At 41.1% G+C, this 21,233-nt stretch overlaps 1 protein-coding gene across 2 annotated transcripts in view; it reads left to right on the top strand.

The window, feature by feature from the left end:
• The window catches only part of rerg (RAS-like, estrogen-regulated, growth inhibitor), a 61,920-nt gene extending 44,569 nt beyond the window's left edge, over positions 1–17,351 (top strand). For both annotated transcript variants that reach the window (XM_073066203.1, XM_073066204.1), the window contains exons 4-5: positions 6,642–6,715; positions 15,312–17,351. In XM_073066203.1, the coding sequence (XP_072922304.1) occupies positions 6,642–6,715; positions 15,312–15,719 (482 nt within the window). In that variant the 3' untranslated portion in view covers positions 15,720–17,351. The remainder of the gene's footprint in view (positions 1–6,641; positions 6,716–15,311) is intronic.
• Positions 17,352–21,233: the final 3,882 nt, after the last annotated feature.

The following is a 21,233-nucleotide window of genomic DNA, read 5'->3' on the forward strand; positions in this document are numbered from 1 at the left end:
TTATGTTTGTAGCTTCTACATTACTGCCTTTAAAAAAATGAATCCATGAAGCATGTTTATTTGAAGAAGATATTTGCCTCTTTTGGACCCCATCCTATATTATGATTATTTCCATGATTACCGTGTCATATCATTTGAATACATTAAACTCAGTGGTTAAGTTACTCAATTAGTAATCCAGAAACCTGGGCTAATGGACTGGAGAAATAAGTACAAATTCTATCATATTAGCTGGCAGAATTAAATTCAATTCATTCAATAAATCTGGATTAAATAATTTGTATCAATAATGATCATTATGAATGTGATATACTACATAGAAACATAGAAAACCTACAGCACAATACAGGCCCTTTGGCCCACAAAGTTGTGCCGAACATGTCCCTACCTTATAAATTACTAGGCTTACCCATAGCCCTCTATTTTACTCTCCATGTACCTGTCTAAAAGCCTCTTAAAAGACCCTATCTATCGTATCTGTTTCCACCACCATTGCTGGCAGCCCATTCCACGCACTCACCACTCTGAATAAAAAACTTACTCCTGACATCTCCTCTGTACCTACTCCCCAGCACCTTAAACCTGTGTCCTTTTGTGGCAACCTTCTCAGCTCTGGGAAATAATAGGCATCCGTTAGTCTCATGAGACCATAGATTTGCGCCTTGGAAGGTTTCCAGGGCACAGGCCTGGGCAGGATTGTATGGGAGACTGGTAGTTGCCCATACTGCAAGCCTTCCCCTCTCCACGCCACCGATGTTGTCCAAGGGAAGGGCACAAGGACCCAAGCAGCTTGGTACCGGTATCGTCACAGAGCAATGTGTTGTCAAGTGCTTTGCTCAAGGACACAACACGCTGCCTCAGCTGAGGCTCAAACCAGTGACCTTCAGATCACTAGACCGATGCCGTATCCACTAGGCCACGTGCCAACACAACCCCTGGGGGAAAAAATTGCCCTGGGGAAAAGCCTCTGACTATCCACACAATCAATGCCTCTCATCATCTTGTACACCTCTATCAGGTCACCTCTCATCCTCCTTCACTCCAAGGAGAAAAGGCCGAGTTCACTCAACCTATTCTCATAAGGCATGCTCCCCAATCCAGGCAAGATCCTTGTAAATCTCCTCTGCACCCTTTCTATGGCTTCCACATCCTTCCTGTAGTGAGGCAACCAGAACTGAGCACAGTACTCCATGTGGGGTCTGACCAGGGTCCTGTATAGCTGCAATATTACCTCTCGGCTCCTAAATTCAATTCCACAATTGATGAAGGCCAATACACCATACGCTTTCTTTCCCATATTGTTGGGAAAATCTTGGGATTTGCTGCCCCTACCTGACTACAGAGCCGCAATGATGTGGGCTTTGAAATAACAGCAAACCTCTGCAAATAAAAAGTATAAAACACAATAAACAGTGCAGATTATCTGGCCTCAACCCCAGTACAAAATGTAACAAGGACACATGCTACAATGTCTTCCTAAATGTCTGAGGGCTTATGTCTAAACTGAAGGACTGTATTTAATTGTACTGGAAGTTGTACTTAAAGTAATGGCCTGACTCAGTCATGGAATCGTATCTTTCAAGCAACGTCCCAGTCTCCTCGAAACCATCCTTGGATTGACCTGTGTTCCAATGGCACTGTGTGGCACAGTGATTAATTTACTGGCTGGGCAATCCAGTATGGTAGCTGTGAAAGTTAACCTGGAGTTAAAAAGGAAAACCAGTAATGAAGACAACAGAACTGTTGGATTTACACTCCATCTGGTTCACAGGTGTCCTTGGTGTCCTTAATCTGCCATCGTTACTCAGTCTGATGTGTTTGTCTCTTAAATGCCCCTGAAATTGACATCCAGTTGTGGTGTATTTAGTGATAGGAAATAAAGAATGGCCTTACTAGCAACATTCAGAACCTGAATAAGTAGAGACTTCAATATTGATTCAAAACCCCATTCTCATGGGAAAAGTTCCAACCTAAACATGGATGCTTCCCGTGGCGTTTTACCTGATCACTTTGGTCGATTGGTGAAGCTGCACTTCTCCACATTGAACAATTGTCGGAAGAAAGTGTTGCCAATTTGGTTGACACAAACAACACATTTCACTGTATGTTTTAATGTAATGAGACAAATAAAGCTGACCTTTATCTTTAACAATATGTGAAAGTCACTGGTATTGCTGATATTTAATATCTGACCCTAATACTTTTTAACCTAAGGAGGCAAACCCATTGAGTGGGTCTGTAGTGTGCATCCCTGTCAGATGTCAGCTGTAATACTGGCTGCTTAATGTCCAGAGCAAGTCCCATTTCTGATTAGGTCATTGTTGCTCTGGCAGTGGTGTCCTCATCAGAGAAGCACGGTCTCACCATCAGTAGCTTGGTGGAGATCACTGTTAAACTACCCATCAGTGGGATAGAAATCTAGGCAACTGTCTCGACATATTTAGCTTCCACATCACCCAGCTAATGCAAATAACATCTTGGACAAAACGGCTCTCTTGATAATCACCTCATCTAAGCAGTCACTCTTCCGTCGCTGAGTTACCATGGCTGCAGAGTTTACAGTCCAGAAGGTGCAGTGCAGCCACTAACATGTCTTCTTCTCCCCCCAAATGAATAACTTCTACTACCCAGACCAGTGCAAACTCTGCCGTGGCTGTGAAAGGAGGGGGGTTGGGTATGGGGCTAGCAACCCCGTCCTGAAAAAATCCAGTGCTGCAGAAATGCCAACAGAAGCTCCAAAGACCTCATCTTTGCCTAGGAGTCATGTAAGGTTGTGCAGTGAAGCAGAAGTCACAGGGCTAATCAACCTTCGGTCCAGGACAGGGATAGAATCAGAGGCTGTTATTGGCAGCCTATGCCCACCAGGGATGACGGGCTTAAAAAGAAGACCAGCACAGCCAACATCCCCTCTACATCGCACGTAATGCTGTCTTTGAAAGTGTCTGCCCTTTTCTGTTGTTGCTAAGTTAAAATAATGGAACTTTTCACAAGACTTGGGAATCCCTTTGTGGTGGTATTAAAGATACCTCTCTATCACCTCCTCAAGAGCAATGAGACATGCACTGGGGATGATCCATCAAATGAAAAAAAACCCTAATATTATTCATAGAGTAACTTATTAGCAGTTTTACTACCTTCTCAAGACAGTTTATACATAAAATTAAAGCTCTTTGAGTTGGCAGCAAACTTTGTAACCCTCAGTTAACTTCAAGCCAACTAAGGTTGCTATAAATTTAACCCTAACCCTAATCCTAATGCTTTTGTATCATGCACTAATTTTGTAACTCATCTTATCCAGAACAGATGTTTGTGAAAGTGTTCTTGGAGAATCTATGTCCTCCCCATGGATGCACAGAATACTGTGACCATGTGCAACCATGGACTTGTAGGAGTCATTGGGAACTTTGAAACCTTCCAATTATCTCCTTGTTTAAGGTTCTGATTTAGAGTTAAATGTATTTATCGCATGTACCTCAAAACATATGGTGAAATGTGTCATTTGAGTTAACAACCGACCCAACCAAAGATGTGATGGTATCATCCTGCAAGTATTGCCACACATTCCAGTAGCAATATAACATGCCCACAAGAGTTGGTAGAATAACACAGAACACTACAAGCAAAACCAACCCTGTTCAAGGAACCCCAGGACAGTCCGCCTTTGGCCTCTAGTAGACTCATGGATCGCAGACGTTGGCCTTTGACTTCCCCAATGGACTTGCAAAATCTTGAAGACCCAGGCTTTAGCAGACTCCTGAATTTCCAATGGATATTCAGGCTTCAATCATTGGTATTGACTCCACAACTTGTTGATGACGATGCATAAGGGTTAAAAGGTTACACGTCTGCCTTTTGTGGAGCCCAACTTGATGGGACTTACAGGTTGGTGTGTGGGGAGTGTGGTCAGTACCCTTCAAGCATTGCTGACGATTTACTAAAAGTATGAAGTAACATACTGACTTCCATGCACAATTCTCTGAGTGAGATCATACACTGGACTGCTGCCCTGCTGAATTCATAAAGTAGCTGAGCTTTGGATCTAAAGACAAAATTAATAATGCCAGCCATCAGTGTGAAAAGTGGTAGTGTTCCCTGATCAATGCAATTCTGCTATCAGTTTAAACAGCTACAAGGAAAGGTGGGCAGCAGAATCAGGTTTAAAATCACCAGCATAGGTCGTGAAATTTGCTGAAATAGGACAGTGCAATATGTAATAATAGAGAAAAGAACCATATTTATTTATATACAATATTAAAGTAAATAAGCAGTGCAAAAATTAAAAACAGCGGTGAGGTAGAGTTCATTTACATTTACATCATTTATTATTATATTGTAATTTGCCCTTTACTGTGCCTATTGTCTTGTTTATTAATTATTGTACTGTCTTGCACTGTTTTGTGCACTTTATGTGGTCCCATGAAGGTCTGAAGTCTAATGTAGTTTTGTGTTGTTTGATGTAGCACCATGGTCCTGGAGGAACGTTGTTTCATTTTTACTGTGTACTGTACCAGCAGCTATGGTTGAAATGACAAATAAAGTGACTTGACTTGATGGGTTCAGTGTCCATTTAGAAATTGAATGGCAGAGGGGAATAAGCTGTTCCTGAACCACTGAGTATGTGTCTTCAGGCTTCTGTTCCAAGAATCTGAATGTTACTGAAACTTAAAAGAAGCTTTAAAAAAAAAGAAACTTAAATTAGTTTTAAACACTGGAGTCCTCCCACTTGATTCTTCTGTCCTTCACAAATTCCTCTTGTCCCTTTAGCCCAGTGGTTCCCAACTAGGGGTCCACAGACCCATCAGTTATTGCTAGAGGTTCATGGCATAAAAAGTCTGGGAACCCCCTGCCTAGCCCATGTCTCACCCGCTGACTTATCCAATACCCCTCATACCCGGTGAAAGGAAAGCCTTTCCTCAGTGTAAGTCCCAGTTAGGAGAGCCTAGATGCGACTGATTTTCCAAAATGGCCCCTATCAGTTATATGACACTCATACATTTGAACTGAGATACTGAGAAAAACTTACTAAAACAATTTAAAATGTATTAAAAGGCTTCTATATATTTCTTAACACTTAAAGGGATGTCTGTTTGGAACAGAGATGAGGAGGAATTTCTTTAGCCAGAGGGTGTTGAATCTGTGGAATTTATTGCAACAGACAGCTGTGGAGGCCAGGTCATTGGGTATATTTACAGTGGAGGTAGATAGGTTTTTGATTAGTAAGAGTGTCAAAGGTTATGTGAAGAAAACAGTTGAATGGGTTTGAGAGGGATAATAAATTATGGTGGAATGGTGGAACAGACTTGATGGGCTGAATGGCCTAATTCTGCTCTTATGCCTTATGTTCTTTTAAATAACGTGACGCCCTACCCCACCTTAAACTATCTGACATGAGTCTATCAGAGCATTTAAAGGTAATTGTTTGAAAATGATATAAATTTTAGACCAATAACGTTCATGAAAAAATGTTTTGATGAGTCAATTGCCCACTGTAAATTGCTTCTTGGGTAAAAGGATGTTGGTTTTGAAGGAGTGTGGGGAGAAGAGGCAGGGCAAATTAGTGTGGGAATGGGCATTGCTGAATGAGTCGGTAGTCTCACTGTGTCATGGAGTGATGCATTATGGAAACAGGTTCTTCCATCTAACCAGTGAATATCTATTTATACTAATTGTACGCAATCCTGTTTTATTCTCCCCTGCTGTCACTGACCTACACTCTAGGGGCAGTATCCAGTAGTCAATTAACCTACCAGCCCGCAATTTGGGACTTGATAAGTTCTTTCTTGGTAAGGAAATATGGAAATGTGGAAAACATTTACCCAAAGCTCTCACAGCATCCAAATCTCAATGTGAAGCCACCCTATGCTGCCCCCTAACCTGGCATGGGATTCTTCAGGAAGTCTGGAATATAAGTGGAGGCATTGACTGCAAATTTCCCAATTGATGTGCATGGTGAACTGCAGACATGCGGAGGTTGCTGTCAGATATGGGCGGAGGTGGGGCTCGGGATAACATTGGGAACACTGAGATTTCAACTGCCGTTTTTCCACAAGTTCCAGGGCAACTTTTTTTTTCTTATTTTTAAATCAAAATGAGCTAGGCACCTAGCTTTATTACAGCCTTCAGCACGTTCTCCAGTTGGCAGCATTCCTCTGTGGACATCTCGATATGCTGGCAGACCAACAAATTTCACGCAGTCCAAAGGGTGTCTTTCACTGACAGATGCTCTTTGGTTAACTGCTTGAGCAAGTGCCCGTAAGCAGAACAAACTGCTTGGAGAGTTATACATAGTAGCAGGATTTCAATTCGCAAGGCTGCCACATTTTAATGAGTGTGTCAGCACTGTTTCAGTAGAAGCGGTTTGAATTTGGAGAGAAACCGTGCAAGTTTAGCCAATCCTTCTAAATTAAAAATTAAAGTTTTGCACAATTTGACCCCAACTTTATAAGCAATAGTTTTGAAATTACCTGTTTGGAAGACTCTTCAAATATCTCAACAGATTGGATTAAAAGTTTGTTTCTGAGTGATTTTTTTGGGAAATGACAGGTGTCTGCCTTTGAAATCAATTTCTATGCATTATTGTCAAACTGAAGCTGGGTGTCTCCCAGCACTAATCGATTTTTTAATTGTATTCAAATTTCCAGAGTCAACCTATCGCCACCAAGCAACCATTGATGATGAAGCAGTATCCATGGAAATCTTAGATACTGCCGGGCAGGTGAGTTGATGCAATGCCCGAGCTCCAAGATAATCTTTAATCAATTGTTCTGGTTAATTGGGACACATTGGGTCCAGTACATTTTGGCCCAATTAAGCAGCTGCTCCAATTAGTTGAAATTGGCTAATTTTTATGGAAATAGTTAGAAAGGATAAAAATTATAAACTGCCATCTAACTGAGTAACAAATTATGTATTTAAGTGAAATACAAAATAAGTTAGAACACTACTAAATGCTACTACAATACTATAAAACTGTATAGTTCCTAATAGTTATCGATGGAGGAATTCATTCAGTGTACGCTGACGTGTTCTTTTGATTAACTGTAAATGAGCATAATCAGCGCAGACAGTAGTGCAGATAATGGACTGCCTTCAAAAGGTGCTTTTAAGGATTGCATCCTCCAAATCTTCATTTTAGTTGGAACATTCAAGATGGCTCTTAATAACTTCAAATTACTTGTAGGTCCTAACTTGTTGAAGTAGTGAAGTTGTTTCATTTTCACTCCTGGCCATTTCTGGCATTCTCAAAAATGAACTTTTGAAACTACAGTGAGCAAAACTGAAGTGTCTTACTGTTTAGTGACAAAAATCACTGTTTTTGAACACAAACACGCAAGTGACGCTATTTAAAAACTGTTCACTCTAAGCACAGTGCAGCGTCTACCGGCCACATGACATGCATGTGACTGACGCTAGTTAGAAGATGTTTGGCAGCAGTCTCCTGTCCCAGTTAAATGGTATAGTGCCAAAATAACAGAAGAGAAATCTGGCTATTTTCTTGATTTGATTTCTTTCTTTAAGAGTTGCCCCAAATAAGCAGCTGCCCCAATTAACGAGAATCCACTGTGTTTACCATCTTGATGACTTTGTCTTGTCCTTTATCCTTTCCGCATGCATGCTTGAAAATGTACCAGAAAAAGGTATGGGAGATACAAAGCTATTTGTAATGTTCTGTTAGTTATTTGTTTAACATTGGCACATATTCTTAATTCTGTGCTGAACTGAGCCTCACACACACACTGTCTTAGAGGTATTAAAAATGAAATGGAGGCAGAGAGATTTAGAGAGATAATTTCAGAGTCTAGAGTGTTGAAGGATGAAGATTGCTGCTGGTAGGAAAGAAGAGGGAGGAGGAACTGAATTGAAGTGTTTACATGGAGGAAGCTAGAGATAAGTTTAGGATGAATAAGAAGGGATCTTAACACTAGGTTGAGAACTGGTGGACCAGGGAACATAGTTTTAATGAGTACAAGTTGATTGGGATTGCGAGTTAAGAGAAGCCCCAAACAGAGTTGAAATGAGTTCAAGACAATGTAATGTGAAGTGAGAGGCTGACCAGAGGAACCCTGAAATCGAGACATTGTAGATGCTGCATTTGGAATGGAAGAAAAAAAACCCAAAATGTTGCAGGAATTCATTGGGTCAGGCAGCATCTGTAGAGGGAAATGGACAGTTGACATTTCAGGACGAGGCCCTTCATCTGGACTGAAAGTAGTGGGGTGATAGTATAAAGCTGACAAATAATGGGTGATAGCAGTTGAGTGGTGAATCCGGATGAAGAGACTTGATAGGCAGGTGGAAGAGGGAAGAATGGAAATAGTGACAGAGGCTGGAAGAAGATCATTGATGTTTTTGAAGCATGACTGAGAGTTTCTGGATTGCCTGGACTGAGATATAGATTTTAATATTGATTTTCGTTTTTGTTTTGTAAAGACACTTGAGCTCAGGAGAATTATCAGAGGCCTTGTGGATACTATTGTACTCATAATTAACAATTACATGCTGAGAATCTGTGCACTCTTATATAATAAGCTAATTCCTCTTTTTCCTTTCATCCCATGATTATTAACGTTCAGTAGTAACCTGCCTGGAAAGTGAGGATATTCCTATAAAGAATGGGATCTCTATCAGCCTGTATCAAGTGCACATTATTTATTTACTGTCCATACTGACACAGAGCCAGACGTGTGATGAACAAAGAAGCATTTTGTGTTTAGTAACCTCAAGACAAATTCAGTTAACATATTGATCTTCCATTATGAGACAGTAAACTACCTGCTTTAACATTTAAGAATGTGTCAGAAGTAGTGTGGTATATTGGCAGTGGGCTCACCGGGTTCAGGAATGAACATTTAAAAGCTGGAAAGTTCAGAAATGTAAAGCTGGATTTATGCTTAGATATTTTCTCTCCCCCCTCCCCACTTCCTCACCTTTTTAATCTGGCAAATCCCCCTTCCTTTGCAGTCCTGAAGAAGGGTCTCGGCCCGAAACGTCAACTGTTTATTCATTTCCATAGATGCTGCCTGACCTGCTGATTTCCTCCAGCAATCTTTGTGTGTTGCTTTGGATTTCCAGCATTTGCAGACTTCCTTGTGTTTATGATTTTCTCTTCGATGCTATTAAATAACTATTGTGATTTCCCATGCATGTTTTTGGATGTAAGTAATAACTGGTGTCATAATTGGGCACTGCAACCTCGGCACTATGATATCTTGGCAGCATTTCCTGTACAAAGTGTTGCCAGGTTTTAATTACTGTCCACACCATGTTTTGGTGAGTAACTTTGCTTTTCCTTCTTTTGGAAGTATATGATAGGTCCTGTTATTGAAGTAACAATTCTAAAGAGCTCATTTTCAGTTCTTATGTTTGTCTTCTGGGAACTGGCTTGATGAAATTGGGAGCCTGATTATACTGATTTGGTTAGGAATTTAATTACAGCTCTGTGTAATGCTGTATACAAGTCTGTAAACTTGTTTTCCAGTTCCAGTTACGCTGCAGTCCTTCGGCATTCAAGAACAAGGAGAACTTTTACATTGGTTTCAACGCACACACACAAAAATAATGTTAATTTCAAATAACCATCCAAATATTTTGCCTGTGAAGATACAAGCTTACACCAGTGTTTGCTCTGAGGTGTGTGTGTGTGCACACTCATCTTTTGCTCCTAGTGCACAAATGAATTTAAACTGTGTTCAAAAGGTTGTCACCCTCTACCTCACTGCATGCTATATTTCACGATTGCACACAGTCACATTTCCTTTTCTGGTTTCTGATGCGGACCGTGTTGACAATGTGGAGTTTGCGATGATTTGTCTGCAGATTTTAGAGCTGCCTTATTTATACTGTTTTTGTTGAAGAAGTGATTCAGTGTGTGCATGTTGTTGTCACTGGGCAAAAAATTGCACAGTGCAAGAGTTTTGCTTACACTGGTCATTACAAATTAGAGGGAACATTGGCTTACCCTGCAAGAATTGATCCATGGTACCATAGAACATAGAATAATAGGGAACAGAAACATGTCCTTTAGCCCATAATGTTGTGATAAGCTAATTAAGTGTCTAATGTACTTAACCCTTCTCCCTATTCTACCCACGGTACCATGGATATATGGAAGCCTATATCCTTGCATTTGCTACACTTTCATGTGCCTCTCAAATATCTCTATCATATTTGCCTCCTCTACCACCCCTGGGAACACATTCCAGGCAACCACCACTCTCTTGGACTGCACATCTCCTTTGAACTTTCCCTTTTTCACCATAGATACACGCCCTCCAGCATCAGATGTTTCAGCCTTGGGGAAAAGATACCGGCTGTCTTCTCTCTGTGCCTCTCTTAATCATATAAACTCTTACCAGATCTCTCCTCGGTTTCCACTGAGCGGAGGCTGTGCCTTCTCCTGTCAGCAAAGGACTGTGGTGGCCTGAGTTTTAAGCCAACGTCACTTGCTACTACCAGCTTGCACTGTAAAGAGCATACTGCTTGTCATTCCATAGAACATTACAGCACAGAAACAGGCCTTTTGGCCCTTCTTGGCTGTGCCGAACCGTTTTTCTGCCTAGTCCCACTGACCTGCACCTGGCCCATATCCCTCCATACACCTCTCATCCATGTACCTGTCCAAGTTTTTCTTAAGTGTTAAAAGTGAGCCCGCATTTACAACTTCATCTGGCAGCTCATTCCACACTCCCACTACTCTCTGTGTGAAGAAGGCCCCCCCCAATGTTCCCTTTAAACTTTTCCCCCTTCACCCTTAACTCTGTCCTCTGGTTTTTTTTTCTCCCCTAGCCTTGGTGGAAAAAGCCTGCTTGCATTCACTCTATCTATACCCATCATAATTTTATATACCTCTATCAAGTCTCCCCTCATTCTTCTATGCTCCAGGGAATAAAGTCCTAACCTATTCAACCTTTCTCTGTAACACAGTTTCTCAAGTCCTGGCAACATCCTTGTAAACCTTCTCTGCACTCTCTCAACCTTATTAGTATCCTTCCTGTAATTTGGTGACCAAAACTGTACACAGTACTCGAAATTCGGCTTCACCAATGCCTTATACAACCTCACCATAACATTCCAACTCTTATACTCAATATATTGATTTATAAAGGCCAATGTTCCAAAAGCTCTCTTTACTACCTTATCTACCTGTGACGCCACTTTTAGGGGATTTTGTATCTGTGTTCCTAGATCCCTGACCTTATATTTGTCATGACACAGGAGTAAGCCATTTGACCCAGCAGGCCCATGCCAACTTCTGGGGAGCAAAGCCATCAATCCCACTGCTTCTCTCTATCCACGGAAATCAGTGTTTCTGAATGTTCGGCAGCCTGCTGGTGAAAAGTCAATTTCCTCAGCAACCTTCCCATCGAGCTTTGAGCCTCTCTTCTCTGTGAAGTGTAACATGAACGTTTAACATAAAGCTGCTGCTAGCTGAAATCCCAGCGCAGCTCTCAAAATCAGGTTTGGCTCAGCTATCTTGAAGAACAAACGCAGGCTACACTCGTGCTTTCTGAATGAAATGAAATACTCTCAACCTTGTTATTTTTAGAGCTGGCTGACATCCTTATACTCCTATACATACAGAGGCTTCCAGTTTGGAGAGTATTCAAGTTCTGTCTTATTACAACAGAAATATCGTTTTAATAGCGATTGTTAAAAAAGCACAAACAAGGAACTAGACTGTGCAAGGAACATTCTTTATCGTTCAGACATGCCTCTCACACCGCAGGATTTCATCCAGTTTAACTGCCTCTTCTGTTTGCCTACCTAAGCCCAGTGTGATCGACCTAATAGTTTTTTGCCTCGGTTTTGAGTAGTTTCTCTTAGCTCCCCAGGCCTCTTTTATTTGCTTTCCAGAGAAGGGCACTGCAGTTTTCTTTTAGTTTAAGGGGAGATGAGTAATTGTAGCTGCTGGTTTGTTTTTATCTCTTTCTTTTGAAGTTGATTTGTATTCTCTGTGCTCAGTAGGGGATGGCACCACGAGGAAAGACAGAAGAATGAAAGCTTTGCCTCTGTACAACATGCTTCACATTTTTTACGATGCCCCAATGCACTTTGCAGCCTGCTTGTGTTTGAAGTGTAGCCACTGTGCTTAGGGAAGTCAAACGAGCAATGAGATAATGACTAGATTATCTAGTTTTAAGCATCATTGAAGGATGCACATTGGCCAAGGTGCTGGAGAAAGAATTTTGTTGCTCATCTGTAAGTAATTCTAAGCAGCTGGTCTATGGGACCAGCAAAACTGTCCATTTGGTTTTGAATTCTACTCCTCTTCAAATCTTAGTTATACAGGTTGTACAGTCTAAAAAGGAGCAACCTAATTGTTACTTATTTACTGCCCATTACGCCACTGGCGTTTAGGGCGGCAATGAAGGTCCTCCATCTCTGGCGGTGTTCACGGCTTCCTTCATCATGTCAGTAGCTTCCTGTTGGTTTTCACTACTGTCAGTCACTCAAATCCTGAATAGACACTCAGGAATACTGTCGCACTCAGATGTAGAAGGATTCTCCGTTGCTACTTACATAACAATTTTGTTGTTAGCCCTGAGCTGAACCCTTGAACCTGGAAGACCCGTGAACTGCTCTTTGCCTGGCCTCTACTCTTTGACCTGTTTGGTATGGGTGACCCAACCGAGGGTCAAAGTATAAAGCCCTGACTCTGGCCAACATAGCTCTCCAGGTCATTGAGGCACGCAAGCCTCCAAACCCAATGACAAGATTGTGGTCCTCTTGGAGGAACTTAATTGTTGCTGTGTCCAAATTCTAGGTTATCCCTCTTCAGACGACCACAGCATTTCAAGAAGGTATCTCCTTGGCATTTACGGAGAGGTAATGAATGCTGTGCTTGCAGCTCATAATTGTTAATGTTCCCGTCTCCATAATATAGGTTTTTGTGCTGAGAATGCTCAGCAGGATGGGTAACATGCTTTGCATTGTTCATCACTTTCTATGTGAACTGTGCTTCAAGCCTCTCTTTGATTGGATGTGGAAGGAGCATAATCTGAAAATTAGAACTACATCATTTATAAAATATGGATTTGGCGGTCTCAAAAATACTTTGGATTCTGTGCTGTTGAAATTTCTAAGGCTGGAATTGCCAAATTTTTGTCAGGTGATTTAGTATCAAAGACTGTAGAGCAAAGCTGAATTGAATTATAATTTAATATTCTCAAGGAGTTGAAAGCCCTACCTGTTCCATAGTTGTCATCAGTGCTCTTAGCTAACTGCATTTGGTATGAAAGCTTCTTATTCCCCCTTTCCCATAACATGATTGGAAAAGTATTCTGGTGGTGTACTAGAATTAGAATTAGAAATGCAATCTAATGTATTTCCTAAGACACTAATGGGCCAGTAATTCAAAAATCTTTGAGGAAGTTTCTGCCTGTAAGTATTTATTAATACATTTGTTGTAGTCGAAAAGCTTTTTGTTTAATTGGAGATGGACATAGCGATGCATACCATATAGGATACCTTACCAAAGTGATTTCCGTTTCAATTTATGAGTCAGCATTTTGCCAGTCTTGCTCACTAATGCCCTCCCCATCATTTGGCAGTGGTTTGCAGGTTTTAATGAATAATATGATTTGGTTTTTGTTTTCTCTGAATGAGTATCACCCATGGAAAATTTATTTAGCGTGTCGCACCAGTCAGTCAGCCATTCTTGTCTGGCGCGTGGTGTTTGGATTGGTCTCGTTTCGGATTAACTGGGTCATGATATGAACGTTCTTGACTTGACCCTTGTTTTTTTTTACAAGGCCGAGTGGCTAGCTCGGCGCTCAACCCGGCACAGATGGAAAGCGTGCTTGGGGGAGGCCCGACTTGGATTCGAACTCGGGAACCTTCGATCCGGAGTCCGGCACTGATGCCATTGCGCCACCAGCTGGCCTCCCATAGAAATAAGAGCTAATAAATCAACGGTGAAGCTATATATAGAAACTTGGCTTACAATTCAGATTCTGCTTGGAGTAATACATTCTCCAGAGATCCTGTAATGACTCTTCACCATTCATCTGGTCACGTTTCTGTTGTTTGGACTAGCGACTGAAATTTCTCTTTGGTTTAGTGGAGGTTCCTGCTTCAAAAATGGGACAGCATCAAAATATTTTCAACTGATCTGTTTTGATAGGTTCGTGGTCAGGAACTTCTTCTACATTATGCCTTTTGCTCCTGTAAGAGTTTAGTGAACAATGAACATTTAAATGCTGTCCTCTCAACTCGTGTCTCTTTCATTGTTGCTTCCTGGCCATTGGGTTTAAATGGAAGTCATATTTCGGTTAATGTAGGTCAACTCTGCTCAAGTGATTTTTTTACCAGGCAGTTGCAAACCTATACTGAACCGAGTCTATGATAAATTCTTACTGGAAAATTACCCCTTTTTTCCCTTTTCCAAAGTGATTACAGCATCACATTAATACAAGATTACCATACTTCACAGTACATGTTATTTATAATTTCAAGTATTAACACGGTCATTCGAGCCCCTGTGAAAATTCTCCTTCAGGCTTGACTGACTGGCTAATGTACTTTCTGGAAGGAAGTTCCAGAGATACATTACAATAAAATTCCATAAATCCTGCAGGCACAGGTCTTGGGTGGCACTGGTAGGCAGATTATAAGGACTATTGGATATCATTCAATAATTAATGCCCCATAGTATGCAGTAGCATAATCATTCCAATAAACCCATTTAGGTTAAAGGGACCATAAGAAACATTAGAGTTGTAGGAGCTATGTATCAGTAATCTATCTGCTTTGTACTCCGTGTTATGGGGTTTATTATGGTAATTAGTCACATGAGTGGGGGTGTGGTAGAATCAAAGGGAATAAGTTACGTATTCTTGCTTATTTTGTGGCAGTTTGTGGCTTAGGACCGACGGAGGTCATATCTTTGCTGACCGCAATATCACTTACTGCTAATAAAGGATCGAACAAAGGATTCAACTCTTGGGAACAATCATTTTGTTGGAGCTGAGGCTGCATCATGCAAGTATAACAACCCTATGGTGGTCCCAGGCTAGCAGCAATTGTTTTGATTCCGGATTAGTTTTGCTGCTCAATAGCCCTACTCAGGTTCATAGGACATGGGAACAAGTTCCCAGTGAACCAATTGCCGAACCATCCAGATCTCTGAATAATCAGATAACATTTTGCTTTGATTATCAGCAGGAATTGGTCACCAATTCTTAAACCAAGTGATGTGTCTCTAGAGTGGAATTTGATTATTAAATGATAGCTTTGTTTTATTTCTATATCTGAAGATGGTAATAATCTCAGTGTCTCCCAACATGAAAAGTATGTGACATATTATTTTTCAGGAAGATGCCATTCAGAGGGAAAGTCACATGCGCTGGGCAGAGGGCTTTGTCTTGGTTTACGACATCACGGATCGAATCAGTTTTGAAGAAGTGATTTCATTAAAAAATTTTCTGGATGAAATCAAGAAGCCCAAAAATGTGACACTGATTCTCGTGGGCAACAAAGCTGACCTGGACCATTCCAGACAGGTCACCACAGAAGAAGGGGAGAAGATGGCGACGGAAATGGCCTGTGCTTTCTACGAGTGCTCAGCTTGCACCGGGGAAGGTAACATCAATGAAGCCTTCTATGAACTGTGCAGGGAAGTGAGACGCCGCAAGATGATTCAAGGCAAGACGAGGCGGAGAAGCTCCACAACCCACGTCAAGCAGGCCATCAACAAAATGCTGACCAAGATTAGTAGTTAAGCTAGTGCTGGAAAGAAACCTGTTTAAATACGGAAGAATACTTAGAATCATATCATATAAAATAGGAAATAAGCAGTTAAGGGTGTTAGCTTTCCAAGTAGCTCATATTCTGTCAAATAGGCAAAGCCAAGCATTCATCTGACAGAAAAAAATTGATGTTCTATAATATTATATACCACATTGAATTGTGTGTGTCTGGCTAATAACCCTTACTGTATACAGGTTTACTAATAAAGATGAAATGGGATGAAGTGAGGGGGAAAGAAATTACTTCAGGTTTTTATATCTTATGATGGGTGTTCTCATTTTGGGTTTGACAAAGGTTTCCAGTTCCATTAGAATTAAAAGTTTAAGCAATGTAATGCACAGAATAGTGGTCTGCAAATAGCAACCACTCTTAATCAACAATCAAGATCTTGTCTTTTACTACAGTAGCTCAGCTGGTTATGTTAATGGCAAGTCTACAGATCAGGTTGGCCTAGAGTCCATTCCCAATGTCCTGAACTGAGAGTAGTTGGTAGCAGCCTCTGGGATAGGGGAGTGAGAATATTTCTTTGGTCCTCATTCCCGGTTACTCAGTAGCAGCCCTTACTAGGTGTGTGAATGTTTTCTCGATTTGATGACTGGTTTGCATCTGCTTGCACTGCTTTCAATTCATCCCCCCACCCACGATAGTCAAGTTGACCACTTAGCTCCTCATCACTTTTATTAACGGTGGGCAAAACTGAAGGGCCATCTCCTCCCAAGGAATTGGTGCCTCATCTTCTAGCCAGGACCTCACAGGGCAGGGAGAGAACTGGGAAAAAGAAAAGTCTTCATTGTACATTGATGTAATGCCTGTTAATAAATGAACAGAGGAAAGACTTTTAAATTGTAAATATATGTGAGCTGTTTTCAAATCTTCAAATAACATTGGATCTCTTTATTGAGAACAATGTTAGTTAATGGGATCCTGCAGTACCGCTGTCTGTTTATAATAGATGCTGCTGATTAGGCAGTTCGTGCTTTGCTTGGAAAAGTTTTCAGACCTTTTAAACGGAATCAGTGGTTATTAATAGTAAGTCCATGCTTGATTATCTCATGTTGGTTGTTTACACAGCACTTTGTACAATCAATATAGGTATGGTGTTTTTCATTAGTTGATGTTGTGGTCTGTCGAGCTTTCAATGATATTCATTAGATAATTTAATCAGTTATTAACGTAGCAAGCAACTTCAAAACACGTAGAAGGATTTTATGTTCTGTGTAAAATTTTCAGTTTTATTTTCCCATGAGATGTAAATTTATTTGTTATTTTAAAAGTTAAATGTTCCAAATAATTTCAGTAAAGTAAGTCCAGATGAATTAAATAAAATAGAAAGATAATATTATGGTGAACTCTCACAGATTAGAAAATTAATACATCACAAATTAGCAGCCACTGTGTTAAATGGAAAAGTATGTAAAACGTTATTGAACTGATTCACCTCTGCGTGGTTAAAATTTGTCCTCATGTACAACGGACTGACTTCTCCAGAGCATTCCAAGTTTTAAATACTGAACAAATGTACAAAAGATGCCTCCTCATATATTTACTGCCAGATTATTGTTGTAACTTGCTTTGTCATGTAAAATAAATCTTGAAATATTTGCTATTCTTCCAAATGTTTGATGAACTGCAAAAGCGTACACATATTTCAGTGTACTGATATGTCCCGACTTGACTGGTATGATGGATCTGATAGAAGAGGTGGGCACTAGATTCTGCAGGTTGGTTATACAATGCTGTCTGAGGGTAATTATACATAGTATTCACATTCCTATCTATGACATATCTTAGCAACACTGTTAAGATTGCAAATGAGAGTAAAAGCTTTATTTTAATCCAGCTCAAGATGCTAGTGCACATGTACCTTCAGTAACCACAAACCCATTTCTGTCCATGGTGCACTGATAACGACATGAAAAAACCACCAATCTGATCGCTTGATCAGAACCAAATCTTTGTGAAGCAGTTGTTGTAATTTGAGAAAGTTGTTTTGTTGTTCCTCTCGGTGCCTTGTGCTGCGTTGGACAGCAACCTTGCCTTTTCTTTAGTATTTTTCTCTTTTTTTTAACGAGGTCGAGTTGCTCGCTCGATGCTCAATCCAGCATGGATGGAAAGCGTGCAAGGAGCCAGCCAGATTCGAATCCAAGCCACACTTGCCTGGAAGTATGGTGTGGATCCTACTATGCCACCGGCTGGCTAAACTTCTTCCTTCATTTGGTTATAATCAACCAGGGTCATTGTAAGCTTCATTAAAGTGGAATACTTTGGTGCAGTTTATACCTATTTACTTTGCATAAATGGAAAGTTCACTTTTAATAAAGTTCAATGATGTTGAAGTATCAACAGTGGTGCACCTGGTAAAGCCGTTGCCTCACAGTGCCAGAGACCAGACCTCAAACAGGACATTGATTTTAGAAGTAGAAACATTATGTTGCAGTTCTATAAGTCATTGGTGATGTTGCAATTGGAGTACTATGTACAGTTTCAAATCACTCTATTGTAGGAAAGACGTTTTGAAGCCAGAGAGGGTGCAGAAGGGATTTACACAGATGCTCCCTGGACTACAGGACCAGTTATAGAAAGGAGTTGGCAACGCAGGAACTTTTGTAGAGCGGGAGGATGAGGGGTGACTTCACAGAAATTTACAAAAGCATGAGCGGTTTGAATTACGGAATGGACAGTCCCAAGCCCAGCTGCGAAAGGAGGAGGGATGGGGATGAGGCTATCAACCTCATCCTGTAAAAACCCAGAGCTATAGAAATGCCAACAGAAACACCAAAGACCTTATCCCTGGGAGAGGAAGGATCTTTGAAAATGGGCTAAACCTGGGGACAACTTGAAAGACCAGCCCAGGATAGAGGATTCTGCAAGCTGCAGTCATCAGCCTATGCCTCAGTAGGAACAATGGGCTTAACCATAAGGAGTAGGGATAAGGTGGATGGTCATGGTTGGGAAGTCCACAACAAGAGGGTGCAGATACCAGATACGATGGAAGAGGTTCAAAGAAGATCGAAGAGGTAACTTCTTTAGACAAACAGCGGTTAGTACCCAGAATGAGCTGCCAGGGGAAGTGATGGAGATGGGTACAATTACAACATTTAAGAGACATTTGGATAGATACATGGAAGGGAGGGGCTTAAAAGATTATGAGCCAAACATGGGCAACTGGAACTAACTGGAGGAATGCTGTGGTCAGCATGGACTATTTGAGGCCTGTGTCTTTGTTATATTACTGTGTGGATGAGGTTCTCAACAACATCCTCCAGCTCTGCTTTAAGTGGTCATGGGCCAGGCAGTAGGTCTGTGCATTTTTTCCAAGATGATGCCTCAAAAAAGCACCATCACTTAGGGCAGGTCCTGTTCTCTTTGCCACCATCAGGAAGGAAGTACAGGAGCCTGAAGGCACACACATAATCATTCAGGAACAACCTTTCCCCCTCTGCTATCTGATTTCTGAATGAACATTGAACCCATGAGCACTATTTCACTACTTTATTCATAAACAAGAGAAGATCTGCCGATGTTGGAAATCCACGCCACACATATAAAATGCTGGAGGAACTCAGCAGGCTAGGCAGCATCTCTGGAAAAAGAGTACAGTCAACATTTTGGACCAAGGCCTTTCAGCAAGGAGTCTCGGACTGAAACGCCGACTGTACTTTTTTCCATAGATATGCTGCCAGGCCAGCATTTTGTGTGTGTCACTATTTTTATTTTTTGTGCTACTTATTTAATTTAACTATTATATATACATATATATGTATGTATATACTTTCTGTAATTTGCATTTTTTTCTCTATTATTAATGTATTGCATTTTACTGCTGCCACAAAGACAATGAATCTCATATGTGCCAGTGATATTAAACGTATTCTGAACCATTAGTGAGAATTACACAGTAATGTGGAATGCATTGTATGAGAAAGTGATGAAGCTAGTTCATTAATGCCAATGCTCAAAAGGAAATTGAAAATGCACACAAAGGAAAAACAGCAATAGGGCTAAGGGGGCATCTCATGTAAAGAGCTGACAGAAAATCATGAACTGAATCACAAGCTGTAACTTTCTGTGATTGAGGTGTGAAGATCTAACAAAATGGATATTGGCATGGGACAAGCTCTCCACATGATGTGAACTTCTGGTGAACTGACTAATGTAAGAGGTTAGCATTCAGCTATTTCCTTTGGTACTTTGGGTACAAATCCAGCTGCAGACAATCAGATGAAATATGCCTTTGCTGTGGTGTATGCCATTTGTAAGGTTTCTTTATTTCAGATACATTTGGTTTTCATTTCTTTGTGTATTTAGTAACTTTGAGCATATGGATTGACCAAGAATTGGCAAGGAGCTGAATGACCATCTCCTGTTATGTTAAGACGTGAGAACTATGCATAAGGCAGCTCCAATGATCACAATATAATTCAATCCAATTCGTGGTTTGCTCCGACCACCCACATGTGGGACGGGGCACTGCAGGTAGTGCTGCTGCCTCAGGGTTCCTGTGACCCAGTTTCATTCCTCAGGTCCTGGGTCAGGAGTGGCTTTCCCCTCACAGCTCTAGTTCCATGAGATTTTTGGTCACTATAGGTGCCCGGGAGACCAGGTGGGTGACAGCAGAATCAGGGAGGAATTGGTGTAAATATTGGAGGTATAACATGTTAGGGTAGAATTGGTGTAAAAACGGGCGCTTGATGAACATGGATTGGAAATCCACATCTCTGTGTTTTATCTCCTATGACTCTAAATCTTAATAGGTTACAGGTACATGGGAAAAATAGGATTGCTCTAGGAGCAGGCATAGATGCGATGGGCTGAATGGTCTCCCCATCATAAGGAAATAATTCCAGTTTTAATTGAGGGTGGTTATGGGATTGTGGGGGGGGGGCAGGGTGGTGGTTCTTGAATGACCAACCCAATCTCAGGAGTGAAATCATTTGAGAAGATGTTCTTGCCATTTTGACCATTATTCCTTATGAGCCATGAGGATCAAGACAATGAGCAATGTGGCTCAAATGTGCCTGGGGCATCTCTGTCCCAGCTATCCTCTCCACATGTACCACAATGAGACACATCTCCCTTACCCTGCTTCCCTCCTGGGGACTGCTCACCTTGACTTCTGATTCCCTCCATGGCCATACTTTTGGAGCAATCCCATTAATAAACAAATCAAAATGCACCAGGAAATCAGAAAAAACAAAAAACATCCAGCAGGTAATGAGGAAACAGGTCGGAACCTCTTCATCAGAACATGGCTTTAGTAGGTGCAACCATATTGCCATAAACCCAGTTCCTAGAAGACTTCTCTGGTGTCGCAGTTTGGGAGACACAGCAGCTTTGAAAGATCTTGTCATAAAGTTGAGAGTCCCTGCTATTTTGACCTCTACAGAGAGACCAATCGGACACAAGAGTGTTGGCAATGGATATTCCATATCATACACTGTCAGACAGCAGAGTTGTCTAACCTGTGAGAATATGTTCTTCATTAG

The sequence above is a fragment of the Hemitrygon akajei genome, chromosome 14 (genome assembly GCF_048418815.1).
Source record: "Hemitrygon akajei chromosome 14, sHemAka1.3, whole genome shotgun sequence".
NCBI classification, from domain to species: domain Eukaryota; kingdom Metazoa; phylum Chordata; class Chondrichthyes; order Myliobatiformes; family Dasyatidae; genus Hemitrygon; species Hemitrygon akajei.